At 45.5% G+C, this 16,321-nt stretch overlaps 1 protein-coding gene across 1 annotated transcript in view; it reads left to right on the top strand.

Annotated features, from left to right (window-relative positions):
* iars1 (isoleucyl-tRNA synthetase 1) overlaps window positions 1-16,321 on the top strand; it is a 40,956-nt gene that overhangs the window by 17,431 nt on the left and 7,204 nt on the right. Inside the window, exons 13-26 of the mRNA XM_084464058.1 lie at window positions 89-187; window positions 2,307-2,433; window positions 5,553-5,626; window positions 6,322-6,516; window positions 7,120-7,206; window positions 7,724-7,807; window positions 8,751-8,895; window positions 9,927-10,047; window positions 10,191-10,282; window positions 11,107-11,184; window positions 11,845-11,966; window positions 13,873-13,975; window positions 14,315-14,398; window positions 15,573-15,747. Coding sequence (XP_084320184.1) covers window positions 89-187; window positions 2,307-2,433; window positions 5,553-5,626; window positions 6,322-6,516; window positions 7,120-7,206; window positions 7,724-7,807; window positions 8,751-8,895; window positions 9,927-10,047; window positions 10,191-10,282; window positions 11,107-11,184; window positions 11,845-11,966; window positions 13,873-13,975; window positions 14,315-14,398; window positions 15,573-15,747 — 1,586 coding nt within the window. The remainder of the gene's footprint in view (window positions 1-88; window positions 188-2,306; window positions 2,434-5,552; window positions 5,627-6,321; window positions 6,517-7,119; window positions 7,207-7,723; window positions 7,808-8,750; window positions 8,896-9,926; window positions 10,048-10,190; window positions 10,283-11,106; window positions 11,185-11,844; window positions 11,967-13,872; window positions 13,976-14,314; window positions 14,399-15,572; window positions 15,748-16,321) is intronic.

Here is a 16,321-nt window from a genome sequence, read left to right as displayed (position 1 = left end):
AATTTAAAAAAAAATTAAATTAAAAGAAATTACAATGATATAATTACAATGAGAAGAATTGTTGACATGAATTTCTATGCCCCTTCAGGTCTGACACCCCACTGATCTACAAAGCTGTGCCCAGCTGGTTTGTCAGAGTGGAGCACATGGTGGAGAAGCTGTTGGCGAACAATGGAAAATGTTATTGGTAGGTCCTGTATGCAAGACCTGTTTGACTTTTTCAGCCTAAAGAAAGGCCTGACATGCAGGGCTTTCTTTTCCATACCGCCTTGATTTACTGTTCCTTTTCCACCTGTAAGTTACGGTGCAAGATTTAGCAGCGGCGGATGCCGATAATATAAACGATACATTAGTGTTGGGTTCACTGTAATGTCTTTATAGGTGTGCGTATGGAGAAACAGTGCTATATAATGTCACTGCAAAGTTATCACTTGGTGGTGATCCCACTGCTCTTTCCTGAGCCACCGTGGCTGCTTCTGGTAATGGGACTGTCAAGCTGAGATATATGACTGGCCTTGGTAGGAGTCTCTCTCTCTCTCTCTCCCTCACTCTTGCTCGCTCGCGCTCTTAAGGCTAAGTCACAGACTGATGCAAAGTGTGCCAGCCTCTTCACGTCTTCTCAAACACATCCCCATGCATGGGAATCTATATGTATATACTATATACTAATGTTTTTCAAGTGCGCTGTGAAGTATGCCGAAGCCGTCAAGTATGTCTTGTCGACTGGGCTTTGAATAATTCACATGGCATGCAAAGGACAAAAGGAAAGATCACTAATTCCTCGCAAATATTCAATATTCAAAACCCTATTCAAATATATAACACTTAGATTTAGTGCTGATGCCTAGATACACACACACACACACACACACACACACACACACACACACACACACACACACACACACACACAGGCTTGTTCCTGCCCTGCTTGTGGGTGGGCTGCCCCAGCTTTTATTGTATTTCTCCAAGCCTCATTAAAGCACATTGTTAGAAGAAGAAGTTTTAATACAATCACCTCTTTTTATTAGGTCTTATTATGAGCTGTTGCTGTTGGTTATGTGGGTGTTGATGGTATCTACATACGCACTTTGATCAAACCTTTTTCTTAGAAAAATCGACCATTAATGACAAATGGTACTTTTCTTTTCCAAGAAAGTGCAATCCTACTTTTCTGTGAAGGGTTGCATCCTTCACAAGAGAAAGTCTGATATGCAATGATATCTATGCTACGATGAATCAATGTCCACATGATTTGAGAATGCTAAAATAGACGGATCTCTCCAGGTTCTTTGGGTGTATTTTCCTCCAAGACGTTAAGAGAGACAAGTACTTGTACATAGCTTCTTCTTGCAGTCCCGAAGTGACCTAGAATTGGAGGATGGATCGGGACCATGCCTATTTCCCTCTCCTGCTCCATTCTCTGCTGCGATCCTCTTGATTGTATGCACAGCCGTCCCCCTGGCCTTCTCTCCACCTCCACTCCTCATCCACTGTGTTTCAACCAACAACCTCCTCCTGGGTGCTCTCTAAATGTTCCCTCCTCCCTTATGAACGTTCTTCTGGTTAACAAAGTGCGCGCTCACGTGTTGCCGTTATCTCTTCCTTTTCTCCCTGCTTGGACCAGCCGTTCCTCACTCTCGCTCTTCCTCAACCGTTTATACCGACCGTGGGTGGGGGTTTGTGGGTGGGTGTGCAGGGATAAAATCATTACATTGATATATTAGGGGCCTAAATCGAGATGCCTCTTACAAATGGGAATTGATGAACTCATTGCTTGCCGTGTGCGACCTGAAGGCGATGCATACCCCCTGTGCTAGTCTCCTTAGCAATAGGACCAAATACAGGGAGGACAGAGAGATGGAGAGGGGTAGTCGGGAGAACATTACAAAGGCCTAAAGGAGAGGAAGGGGCGGAGGGTTCCTTGGAGAATAGGTTGACCGTTGCAATTGTGCTTCTAAAAAACTGATTCCGTTTTAGTACAATATGAGAAGTTGGAAATGACTAGAGGTCGCCTTGATTCAATTTGTAATTTGTCGAAGCAGTGCCCATGGCACGACACATGAATGCAACCCTTTTCCCTCATGGCCACTGGGTTGAGGCCTGGGGTTAATGAATGGAATAATTCACCGGTTGTGTCATCATGTGGTGTGTGTTTTTGAGTCCTGTTATGTGCCAAATAGCCACCCTTGAAAAATACAAATTAATTGTATTTGTAGCCATTGATCATTTCGCAACCACATTTCAAAGCAGCAAAACATGACACTGTTTTTTTAACAAATGTTATATTTATCTTCCTTCTCCAGGGTCCCGGAGTTTGTAGGGGAGAAGCGGTTTGGGAACTGGCTGAGAGATGCTCGTGATTGGGCCATTTCCAGGAACCGTTATTGGGGCACGCCCATCCCTCTGTGGGTCAGCGATGACTTTGAGGAGGTCGGACACACACACACACACACACACACACACACACACACACACACACACACACACACACACAATATAAAAGAAAGAAATAATGCTTGAGCGGAGTCACATTTATTCATTGATTGACTGGTATATCATATAATATATCATATAACTAGTGTCTGTCTGATTGTCAAAATTGTGTCATAGTGGTTACTTATCTATTCCACAATACATATCAAACTTTGTCACATCAATCTGGACCCATTGCAGACAGAAGCCTACAGAACTATTTGAATAAACCAGAATATTACATTTTTGACACTGAGGAAATATGTTGATCTATGATTGCAGTAATCATATGGACATCAATACTTTTTTGGTGTGTGTCAGGGCTGGGCGGTGTTGACCAAAAGGTATATACCATGGTATGACACTAGGAGGTGCTAGACCGCAGGGAAGCTGCACCACATTTCATTTTTTTTTTCAGTTTGATGACTAGATAAGGACCCCCATGTGTCAATGTTCAAACAAGGACAAAATATGTGAAAACGATCTTGCTTACTCATGATAACGGAACGGCTGAATCTGGTAATGGATTCCAGTTATGTTATCCCTTTCCTATCTTGCGGATCCCGTCATCCAGATTTGCGCGCTAGTGTTTCTTTCTTCACATGCTCTTGAGCAGCGCTAGTGCTGCACTGCTATTTCCTTGAAACATGGCACAAAGTACCAACCATCTTTGGATTCCAATAGGCATGGGCGATTCGCGAACAATTTGGTCGGAACGAACAAATAAATCCTAAAGGTGAACGACGAGAACTGATTCCCAAAACAAGAGAACTGATTTTTTTTTTTTTTACATAAAACAAAAATATGGTCACATAAATAAAGATACAAACAAACATAACTTTGTTTCTCCTCGACTTTATATTGATTGAGTCTTAAACGTTCTCATCGTGGTTGAGGCCGCTTGGGCTATTCTTCTTAAAACCACACGTCGAGCGGCGTCGTAGGCTAATGCTACAGAAATTAGCTGTTTGCTGTTTTAAAAGGATCAATTTGCGGGCGTACCTCATATTTAAAAGCAAAGTGGTGAGGCCAGACACCTGAGATTCCCTGCCAAATGACGTAACAGACCATATGACTTAACGAACTGAACGAACAAATCAAACAAACGATTTGTGATAGTGAAGGGAACTGAAAGAACTGATTCCCGGAAAATAATTGTTTTGCCCATGCCTAGTTTCCAATAAGAGCACCAGGCTTTTAACTGCTCAAAACCGTGGCGCGTGTCACAGCACCATCCATAGCAACCCAATACATTAAAGATAGAAGACAACCTCAAATCGAATCATCCAATGTGTAATTTCTATTTATTTATTCATCTATTCTATCGCAACTTTTGGCCCGTCTCGCGGCGTGGCAACGGCCCTATTCCTTTCAAATGTTATATGGTGGTGCATATAACATAATTTTTTTTATTTTCATCTAATAACTATACCGATTGAATGGTTTGCCCGAAATTCATTACCGTAGGGCTAATCCATACTGGGGTACTTTCTATACCGTGTATACCGTCCACCCCCTAGTGTGTGTATATCCCTGAGAAACGGCATGCTCATTATGGTGAAAGGCAGTCAGAGTATTTGAGGATCTCTGTTTGTCATTGCATAGTGCAATGTCTTCCAAGTCGAGAATGTTTCTCCAAGGAACTTGTTTGAGTGCATACTTGGAAGAGGCTGGCACGGGCCAAGCTGAGTTCTAATTGTCAGGTGTATTGTCAATAGCATCTTGTTTGATACGAAAACATATCTGAAGATGGTTGAATAGGCCATTATATCGCTGTTCCTCTATAAATAAAATCATAAATTCTAGAAGCAAAGATTGGTTTTCTGGATTGCACCCAAGTCAGCTAGACGATCAAGTTAAAGCACGTACAAAATGTGCCATACCCACCCTGAAACCACCTTTTTACCTTTAAATAGAACCCATTGATTATATCAAATGCATTTAACGAAACAATACGGGACCTTTTGACCTTGAAGTTCGTTCCTAAGCCATGGCAAGCGATGAACCCTATTGTCTTAACGGAATAATAATGCCATAATTAGGTTGTTGGAGTATTGAATTGTTTCCCTCATGCCTGAAAGAGGGACAGCCAGCGACCTGCTTGCTGGAAATAGCAGTGCGACTGTTTCTCCATTTCAGTCCGTCTCCCCTGTGTCTCTAACACAATCCATGAGCCTAAACCCGTGCTCCTTACGCTACACACACACGGTTTGTGTCTGCGCGAGCGAGCCTGTGTACCGCGTCTTCATTTGGTTTCCTTTAACCATCTGCAAGTCTTTTTGTGCTCTCCGCCTCGGCGTCCCCGTCTCTCTATTGTCTGTCACCATTTGGTTCGGTTCGCCTCCGTATCTGTGGGTGGCGCGTCTGAGTGTATCTGGGCCATGTCACCTGCCGCTGTGGCGGAAACTAGAACAGAGTCTGCAGGTTAACTCTCTGAGGACACCAGATAGCGCACTTTATACATAGTTTCATTTTTTTAAGGGAAAGTTACAGTCAAGAGTGCCTATTAGTAGGCCTATATTCGCATAGAGGTCCGTTTGCAAGGACTGAGTCTAATTCTGGGGTGACAAAACGTGACACTGCGATGTTTAGGGCTAACATGTTGTGTATCTAGCCTAGAAAAAACGTTTCCGATTGGTTAGGAAGACATTATAGCCACTATAAATGAGCAAACATTACACCTGATATTCCTCCAGTATTGTTTTCCAGGAAACAATGATGGCTGTTGTCCACTGTCCCGTGCATTTTGTTGGCGTCGTGTTTGGTGTGTGGACCAAAGCCTTTTGTGTGCAGTAGTTCTCATGCTGGCTTTAGCTACAGGTCCTGACTCTTTACCCAGTACCAAGCAGGCTCCAAAACGTCACAAGAAGCAGTTAAATTGGCCAGGAGAATCCATTCATTTGGAACCTTTCCCTAACTATTTGTGTTTAGCGATGTTAAAAGGCCATCAGATACGCTACATTGAAAGCAAACCAAGCAAATCCACATTTATTATTTTTGTTTTACCACTAATACCATCATTAGTAATTAATTAAGGTGTGTGTGTGTGTGTGTGTGTTTTTGCGTGTGCGCTCTAGGTGGTGTGTGTGGGCTCCATTGCAGAACTGGAGGCGCTGAGCGGTGTCAAAGTCACTGATCTCCACCGGGAGAGGTGAGTCCCTGACAGGGTTGTGAGGTCAGCCGGCCCGGGGGGAGTACATCCTCTGCTGTCCCCTTGTCCGTCCCCACCGTCCGCATATCTATCGGGAAAGGTCCAGGGGAACCAGGGTGGTGTTCGAGGCAAAAATCGACCTGTGTCCTCCACTGTGGCGTCTCTTTAATGGAAGCGGGACAACCTTGTATATATGATGAGAGGATCATAAAACGTTGCCCTGTTTTACTGCACAGAAGGTGGAACAATCATGGGGAAGCGTTTGCGGAATATAATGAAGTCAGAGGTGACATTAGCAAATTGCAGTGCAGTGTTCCTTATTTAGTGGGGAACGGTGAGGACGTTGAAGCTGTTCTGTTGTGACACACGCTACCACAACCTCAGTTCACCCACCTTCCAACACACCACAGACACCCTTAATTACTTATGTAATGTAATTTGCCTTTTAATACCTTATAAATAAGACATCGCTCCACTTAATATATCGGCTGTGATGGAAAGTTTATAGAGTGGCACACACAGGTGGGCCCGTTGGCAGCAGGAGGACGGCGGCAGGTTCCCTCACCATCTGTTGTAATCTATTGTAAACCTGATTTTGTTTTCCCTGGCTTTGGCTTTGCCGGGGACTCATCAAACGGTCCCCGCTCTGTCCCAAGACCGCTGCTTGAATACGTGACTGCTTGATTTCTCTGCAGCATTGACGGCCTGACCATCCCGTCCCGCTGTGGGAAGGGCGTGCTGCGCCGGATCTCGGAGGTGTTCGACTGCTGGTTCGAGAGCGGCAGCATGCCCTACGCCCAGGCGCACTACCCCTTTGAGAACCGGAAGGAGTTCGAGGACACGTTCCCCGCCGACTTCATCGCTGAGGGCATCGACCAGACCAGAGGCTGGTGAGGGAGGGAGGGAGGGATGGACGGACAGATGGATTGCGTGATTGATGATGAAATGTATCAAAGGAGCAAGTGATGGAAAGCTGAGGCGGGCCAGCGGCGAAGGACGCCGACCTTTAGCTATTGCTATGAAGGGGAGCTGGGCGGGAGGAGGAATGGATGGGTAGCTGAAATCATATGAAATATACAAAGGGGATGGATGTGTAGGAAGAAACAACAACATTGGTTGCAGGATTACTCAGGAAACCAGCTGGATGGATGAGGAGAATAGAGAAGAGGAGAGGTAGCACAGATGGGGGGGGGGGGGGGGGGGGGGCGATGATAAAATGGGAAGGGATAAACGGCCAGGGGAGCCATGCCCCCTGCAGGCTTGAAGGAGCACACGATGATTGGCTGATGGTCGTCATGCCACACAAACGGCTTCTAGAGGGCGATGAGATAGTATTGATAAAATTCATGAAGAAGGCGTGGGGCTGCCTTGGGGCTTTGGGCAAACAGGCCCCCCCCTTCAATTATGTAAGCATTCATGGCGCATTGGACGCTGCCCTGACCTGATCTATGGCTCTCCCTCTCTCTCTCTCTCTATCTCTCTCTGTCCCCCAGGTTCTACACCCTGCTGGTGCTGTCCACCGCTCTGTTCGGCAAGCCGCCCTTCAAGAACGTCATCGTCAACGGACTGGTGCTCGCTAGGTGGGTGTCTCGTCTCTGACCTAGAAGCATCCTCATCCCGTGTCCCACTTTGTAGCCTATTTATCCACGGCTTCTCATCCGCCTTCTACAACTCTCCCTGCTCTTTCATCTTTCCCTCGGCGCCCCTTTTAATTGTTTTTCCGCTCCCCCAACACCCCAACACAATCTCCATTCCAACCCTCACACCAGTTTGCTGGTTTCCTCCCTGCTCTCCCTCCTCGTCGCGACGGCCCTTGTAGTGACCGGCTTAACAGTGCAGTGCCGTGTCCACAGCCAGTGCAGTGGATGTATATGTGTCAGTATGCGGGGACGGGACACATTTAACCGTGAGCGATGCTCTCATTCGGGGGCGGCCCGAGGCGCTCGAGCCCCACGCCGCTCCGCGCTATACAATCAGGTCCGCTGACCCGGAAAGACTTGGCCCATTTGAATACCAACTGCATGCATGGTATCTTACATTTCTGTGTGTGTGTGTGTGTGTGTGTGTGTGTGTGTGTGTGTGTCGCCTCCCCTCCAGCGATGGGCAGAAGATGAGCAAGCGCAAGAAGAACTACCCGGATCCCGGGCTGATCGTGAAGAGCTACGGCGCCGATGCCCTCAGGTGAGCGCCGGGGCTTGAGCTCTCACGAGGGAGGGAGTGTGTGTGTTTGAAAAAGGAAATTAATGTTGGAGGGCCATGTGATGGTTTCTAAGTCGGTTAAACGGTGTATATTAGACTTGAAGATTGGTGAGAGTAGGATTAGAAAAGTAGGCTTCCTCAAGTACACTCACCCAAATTCAATATTCACACTGACGCAAATGTGTAAAGGACATTTCCTCCTCTATGTCTCCTCCAGAGCCCCGAGGCAAAGGGTTGGCCATATGGCTTAATGAATGTAGAGACGCGCACACACACACACACACACACACTCTCTCTAATGTAGGAAAGATGATGTTGCATTATAGTCCATTTTCATTATGCATAACGTTTGTTAGATGTCTTTAGCTTCTTATCCACATTCTTGGATATATGCTCTTGCTCAGATCCATTTTCAATTTCATACTATTTAATATATGTTGATTGAGGATTTAGTGTACTGTCTGCTGAGCAGTGCGTTTGTTATGTAAATGTGCTCATCTTGTCAATGGTACATGGATTTCAATTATATAGTGTTTTTCTGAACAGAGGCCCCTCAAAGCACTTAAAAATTGGTGCCTGACATTCAGACGTCCATACACACACAATCACACACCACAGAATGAAGGTTGTGTCGACCATGCAAGGCACTAGCTGGTCGGGAGCCGTTAAAGGTGAGGTGTCTTGCCAAGGGACACCTTGACACTTCTGTAGAAGGAGCCAGGGATGGAACCACAACCCACCCTACCTCCTGAGTTACTGCTGCCCAATAAAATAATTGATTTAATCACTTGTATCCATCGTGTGTGTGTGTGTGTGTGTGTGTGTGTGTGTGTGTGTGTGTGTGTGTGTGTGTGTGTGTGTGTGTGTGTGTGTGTGTGTGTGTGTGTGTGTGTGTGTGTGTGTGTGTGTGTGTGTGTGTGTGTAGACTGTACCTGATCAACTCTCCCGTGGTGAGAGCCGAGAACTTGCGCTTCAAGGAGGAGGGCGTGCGGGATGTGCTGAAGGACGTCTTCCTGCCCTGGTACAACGCCTACCGCTTCCTGATCCAGAACGTGCAGAGGCTGCACCAGGTACGGTTAAGCCTCGACATACAGTCCCTTCCTCTCCCTAGGCTCTGCCCGGTGCAGTTGTCGTGCAACGATTCTTTGGGTGAAACGCCTTTGGTTATTTAGAGCAGGGGTGGGGAACGTACAGCCTGCCAAAGCCTTTCATCCGGCCCGCGGATTATACAAGCATAAGTGACAACTTTTGAATGAAATGAATTAAGGAGAAAAAGGTTAATTTCCTTTTTGTTTAACTTTGGAATGTTGAGGGTCACATTGGGGTAGCCTAAACAAGTCCCAGTGTGATTTCTAAATCTAACCATTGACGGCTAGCATGGCATCCGCCAAGAAACGAAAGGTTGATGAGTGTTGTGTTTTCCAAGAAAAATGGACTGATGATTACTTCTGTTTAAGTAAAGTGCAGGCCAGTTTGCCTTGTGTGTGGAGAATCACACGCCGTAATGAAAAAGACCAGCCTGGAATGTCATTACAGTACTTAACTATGTCTTTATGTCTGTATGTCAGGGCTCCCTTGAAAAAGAGGCGAAAGGTCTCAATGGGTCTCGCCTGGATAAATAAAGGTTAAATAAAAGAAATAAACATGCTAGGCAAAATGAATTGCAGGGGCACTTACGCAAGGACAAAATAACAAACTCAAGCGAAGTTTGGATGCCCAACAAGCAGCTTTCACCAGGCCAAATTTAGAGAGAGAAAACGTTGTGCATGCAAGTTATACGGTGAGTGAGTTATTTTTATAGGCCTAAAAAAAGTGCGGCTCCCGAAACAAGTTACAAAAATTGATACGGCCCTTGATGTCAAAAAGGTTCCCACCCCTAGATTTAGAGCAAGGTGACATATTGGTTTATTTCAAATCATTTGACATTTTATACAACGTCAAAGCTCATTTTTTTAGCTGTTCTGGCAAAGCCAAAGTGTAACTTTTAAACATAAAGGCCTATGTCCATGTATCACTCAAAACCCTACTGGTCTGCCGTGCTGCGCGTGCATGCATGCACTAATCCATTTTTCCCTGTTGTTTATGCACATCCGGGGATCAGGAGCAAGATGTCACGTTCCAGTACAACGAGAACAACGTCAAGCAGAGCGACAACATCATGGACAAGTGGGTCCAGTCCTTCACGCAGTCCCTCATTCAGTTCTTCAGGGCCGAGATGGATGGTGAGAAACCCTACCCTTTTTGTTTATATTGGAATAGCTCACAAAAAAGCTAGCTCAAAGCCGGCGGTTTCCGGCCTGGCTGTGGCGCACACAGCGATTGCTCCCGTTGTCCAGAGAAGTGACGCCAGTGTCTCTCGTCGCAGCGTACCGCCTGTACACGGTGGTGCCACGGCTCGTCAAGTTCGTGGACATGCTCACCAACTGGTACGTGAGGACCAACCGCCGCCGGCTCAAGGTGAGACCTCTCTCTTACTTATTTTCGCGTTCGCCACTAAAAATGGAACACACAAAGCGTTGATTGATCACTAACTCACGTAGCCTGGTTCCGCCCGCCTCAATTTTCATTTCCCTTCAGTGCTTCGGTCTGGGTGTAGTGTATGTTCGAATGATTTCTTTTCCCTCAAGTTTGTCCCTCCAATCAGCGAACAGGAGGCACGGCCTGAGAACAGTGACGTACAGGTCGTGCGCAAGTTTCAGTTGTAGTCAAACGAATACCAGGAAGCAGCAGGAAGAAATACGTCACAACCAAACATTAGCGATTGGTTAAGGCAGATCCGGAGTGGCACTGGGCAGAGCCAATAGGTTTTAAACTTCAACAGCACCCGCCTTCAAGTGAGCAATCGTTTGTCTCTATAGCAGTTCTAGACCATCGTTATGAATGAAATGAGTACGAAGGTCTAGTTAGGACTAGGCTATAACTCAAGTGGTGCATCAAGTCAAAAAAAACAATGAGTTCATACGACTAAAATAACGAATGAAACGGGATTTCAAATGGGAAATCCCGTTTGAAAACGCTACATGCGTACGTTTTGCTTCTTCTTGTAGCTCGTGCGGGGGACGGTAAGCCGCCATCGATCCCCGTTGCAAAGTTTCCGATTGTATTCGTTGCGGGGTCCTCGCTAAGCGTTTTGCTTCGGGGGCCACTCTACCTCGCGTTTGTCTGCGTGGTCGGGAGAAGGCCACACAGGGGCCGCTGCAATCCCCGTGCACACGCAAGACGGCGCTTGCTGCCGGTGCTTCTCTGTGGGCCGGCACTCAACGCCTGTGTGAACTTTGCAGGGGGAGAGCGGCACGGAGGACTGCCTGTGGGCGCTGGAGACCCTCTTCAGCGTGCTCTTCTCCATGTGCAGGCTGATGGTGAGTCAGGGCCATTAGGCACGCGCACGAGGCTGCCCCGGCGTTCACACACACACACACACACACACACACACACACACACACACACACACACACACACACACACACACACACACACACAGTGAAGAGGGAGAGCGGGGGGAATGAAGAGAGGTGTGATACCAAGGCCGGGCCGCTGTGTGTGTGTGTGTGTGTGTGTGTGTGTGTGTGTGTGTGTGTGTGTGTGTGTGTGTGTGTGTGTGTGTGTGTGTGTGTGTGTGTGTGTGTGTGTGTGTGTGTGTGTGTGTGTGTTCATCAATAATGAGAATGTAGGAGTTGAAATGTTATTTTTAACACATTGCCAAGATGCTCACATGTGTGGCGAGAGACGAGCACTTAGGTAACGGCAAACAAGTCAATGTTCATTTTAAGAACAATACAAAGACACTGCTTTGCAATAATCAAGAGAATCCCATGAACCGTTTCCTCACACTGGACCAGTTTCCTCACACTGGACCAACACACAAAACAAGGGAATAGCTGTGATTAAAAAAAATATATATACAACGCATATGTCTTTTTAGCCCATCAGATTTCAGCCCCCTTCTGGAGGGAAGAGTTGGGGCATGTAAGGGTGTCTGATGAACAGGAAGTGATTAATCCCTCTCCCCAAACCCCCAGGCTCCGTTCACTCCCTTCATCACCGAGATGATGTACCAGAACCTACGTCACCTCATCGACCCGGCCTCCGTGGAGGAGAAGGAAGCCGGCAGCATCCACTATCTCATGCTTCCCCAAGTCAGGTGGGTGGGTGTGTGTGTGTGTGTGTGTGTGTGTGGGTGGGTGTGTTCCTAATGACTTCACTTTCCTGTACTTTCCTGTATTGTGTAAGGTGCCAGTACACAATACACTTAAAAAATGATGGGGGTTAATCTTCTCTGACACTTATAGTATGACGCAAAGGTGTGTGGCGCTTTTAATAAACAACATGGCTGATTCTTGCTCTCATACACAGAGACGGTTCTAAAAAAAAAAGCATCATAAATGGGTCATAGCCTTGGGGAGATTTTTTTTCAATCAAAGTGAAAAAAATGAGAGCTGAAACATACATTTAATAGAAAGTGGATTGAATTGACAACGCGTTCTCTTTCGAGCCGTTTGTCCGTTCTGGGCTACTGTAGAACCATGGCGGTCCAACATGGTGGCCCCCATGGAAGAGGACCCGATCACTCTGTAGATATAAGGGACTCATTCTATGGTAACGAAAGACAACAATTCTTATTTCATGGAATTATACACTAATTAAAACATACTAATGAATATATCATTATGAATATTACATCACTGTCTGTTTCATAGCCAGTGTCTTAACATTTTTTAATGTTTTTTTTATTGTTTTATTTAAGACTTGTTTTGTTTGATCGGAAAATAATGCACAGTGAGGGTCGTGATTGCTTACCACCGCAAAGTACATTATTTTCCTATAAGTGAAACAATGGAGTGGTTTATTCACTTCTACCACAGTTATAGAACTTCCTCTCATAAGCAGCATGATTAGGAAGCTGCTTTGAGCATACTGTTTCTGTTTTCCGGTAATCTGGTCGATAGATGTCTGTGACCGTTGTTGTAAATGTAGGATTTGTACGGCATTGATTCAGAGCTGCTAAAAGGCCAAAGTCTCCCATTACTGTAGAATGATGCACACCCCTGGAGCGTTATTGACCAAACAGATCACGTATTTAATATTGCTGTGGTTGCTGGTACCATTTATTTTTCCCCAAATGCACAAAATCAGTTCTTGGGATGGCTGCTTATTTTCCATATTTTGGATTATGTCACATCTCTACCTTCAATTACTCAATTACAATTAAAGTATTTTGACCAGGGTTACAGAGTCGACACCTCCCCATCTGTGTCTGTGGCATGTCGGGCACCTCCACCCCTGGCCGGCCGCAGACCTACTGCTCAAACTCATTCATTCTAGCCGTCACCATGATCAGATTTTTTTTTCACCTTCCTTTCCTGTGTGTGCACCGCTTGAAGACCACTTAAAGACCCCCATAAAGACGCGTTCCTTGCACACAACTCAGACACTAAGCATGTGGCCCCCAAACCCAGCCATGCACACTCGCCCCCCCGTTCTGCCCTCTCAGACGTTGAGGTCTCCTGTACGCTCTATTCATTGGTAGGTTCGGATGAAACTCAGATCAAGTCTCTGTGGTTGAAGGGCACACTGTGCCTCAGCCGGTCCTTCAGGGTGCCATTCAGGTTTGCAGATGCCTTTTCATTTTGTCCTATCGGACGGGAGAACATGTCGACCCCAGAGAGACCCGGCTTTTCGGTCATCATCATCATCATCATCATCATACCATCATCATAACAATCAGCATATCTTGAGTGATATAATGGTCTCTGCTTGGATTTTCATCGCAAACCGACACAGATTTCAAGGTTTAAAGACCAATGCTGTTGTATTACTATCGTCACCACCTCCCCTGCTCCATTTATTCTGTGCGTCCCGGACTAGCTCTTGACCTGCATGACCTACTGGAGTTAGGGGATGGGGTCATTGCTATCCTGTATCAAAAATAATCAGCTGTTCAATTAGTCACGAAAAAGTAAGGCACTTCCCCACCATGGATTTAAATGAGGCAGGAGGCTGAGGTATTAATCCGGGAAAATGTTCTCCCTCTGCTTTCTATGTGACAGGGAGAGTTTGATTGACAAGCGCATAGAGAGTGCCGTCTGCCAGATGCAGTCGGTGATTGAGTTGGGCAGAGTGATCCGAGACAGAAAGACACTACCTGTTAAAGTAAGTTCACTTCACCTGACGCAAATTCCCAATGGGGATGTTCAATATGTCAGTAGTTAATTTATAGTGTTTTTTGGTTTGCCAAGGTAGTTCCGACCCAACAATAATTCAGTATAATTTAATATTGATATAATTTAATATTATTAAATATAATTGAATGTCCGCAAATTGCCTTGAATATCAAATGAATATATTCTGAATATATTATGATATTATGATTATGAGATTCTATGTCTTTAAGGGATTTAAATTAATTTAAATGTCCCTGAAGTACAATAAACGAGAAGAAAGTTTGTATCTTTTTTTTTACATCACATTGTATGTGTGCTTCTGTTAAAGTATCCACTTAAAGAGGTAGTGGTGATCCACCAGGACGCTGAAGCTCTGAAAGACATCCAGTCCCTGCAGAAATACATCCTGGAGGTAAGGCGGACGTATTGTATTGGAACCCAGTTACAATCTCTAGCCAATCAAAAACACAACTCAAAAACAACAACTCCTTCTTTTGTTGTTAACCCTAACCCTGTTTCAATACCAAAAGAGCATTAGATAAGAGTTTTACAAAGGCAAACCAAATAAAAGATTGAAAAGGAAGGTTCATTCCTTATGATTAACTATAGATTATTTTATTGCGAGTTCAATCAAAAGCCCTCTTGGGGTCTGTTGATTTCACGAGATTCCCCCAGTTTAGTGTTATTTGTTCTATTTGTAACGCTATTTGTATCGACGCGCTGCTCAGCGGCAAATGAAACACAGACAGCTTGAGAGGACATCATCTCCATCTTACTGTCTGTGTTCGAGGTATCTTCACAGTGACGAAGTCCAGCTTTTTTTCTCTCCCTCCCTCCCGCCTCCACCCTCTGGAGAATCTCTCCTATCTTTAGAACTCAGTCTTAGCCTCTGCGAGTCTTATCTGACAAAAGTGCAATTTTTGGATCGGTGAAGTATTTAACCATTTTAAGGTTGATTTATTTTGCGTTATTGGACAGGCTAACTGTTGAACTGTTGCATAACTACAACCATATATAGTTGGTTGTAGTTATTTTTAGCAGTAACTTAAACAATCGCTTGTTGCTCGTGAGTGAGCAAATATTCTTGTCATTTAATGTTGTCAAATACACAGATGACACAAACAGCAATATCCTCACCAACAATGATCTTCTATTGTGAAAATAATCGTACACTCCTGCCATTCTTCAATATGACTCAATACAAAATGTCCCTGTAAAGCTTTCATCCAGTGAGAGCTGTGATTCTGACGTCCCTCAGGAAGGTGTGGTCTTCCCCATGTGACTTGTGTAGAGGGACAGGGCCAGGGAAGATAAGTTTCACCGCTCTAGGCTATGATGAAGGCATCACAAATCTCTCTATACCGTCAGAATTTGACAATCTGGCTGCAGGGTCAAGGATGGTAGGGACATTAAAAAAGGGTTAGGTTGTATGCCTATATGTCCACTTATCAGGCTGACCTGATATTTGGCTCAATAATGCCTATCAGCATTCAGGAGTTTGTGTTTTTATCCACTTGTGTTTGTCTTTTCCCCATTATAGCACAGGTATTTTCTAATTCCTTGCACATCTGTGTCGCTGCTTGCAGGAGCTCAATGTACGCCAATTGACCATGTCGACGGACAAGGACAAGTACGGCATCCGTCTGCGAGCGGAGCCCGACCACATGGTGCTGGGAAAGAAGCTGAAAGGAGCCTTCAAAGCCATCACGGCCTCCATTAAGGAGCTGTCCAGCGAGCAGCTAGAGGCCTTCCAGAAGACAGGTGTGTGTTTGTTTCTGGTGTGTGAGTGTGTGCATGCGTGTGTTCTCACACATGCCAGCTAGGTTTCTATGTGGACGTTCCACAAAAGCAAACGACACAGAGCTAGCACATTTGAATGGGTTTCAAGGCGTTTATCTTCAAACGTCATTGAATAGCGTGACAGTGCCTCTTTTTCCTCACTAAATACTGAACAGTCCCAAGGGCGGCTTGGTGTTTCAACCAGCTAGTGCTCTAACCACATTGGCAATGGGCTTGTAGTGACCCACTTTCCTCTCCGGCCTGTTTCCTGCTTTTAAAAGGCCCAAAATGCTCATAAGAAGATGTATAAATAATCAAAATGAATACCAAAGACAACCAACATATTAGATGCTCAGGATAAAAACCTGATGGCCGGTGTTTCAATTAAATTGTTACTCCGCATGAGGCGCCTCTGTCTTCTGCACGTTGCAAGTGTGGGTTCCAAGGTTTTCCCGGGTCTTCAATTAATGGGAAAACCCAAATTGAGTGTCGTCTCCTCGGGGCGGCTCTCTGGAGGTCAGCGGTGCTGTGGGAACCTCCCATGTTCCAATTACAC

The sequence above is a fragment of the Micromesistius poutassou genome, assembly GCF_964030765.1.
Source record: "Micromesistius poutassou genome assembly, chromosome: 2".
Classification (NCBI taxonomy): Eukaryota; Metazoa; Chordata; class Actinopteri; order Gadiformes; family Gadidae; genus Micromesistius; species Micromesistius poutassou.
The sequence above is the reverse complement of the archived record's forward strand: the minus strand, read 5'-3'. Positions and strand labels throughout refer to the sequence as shown.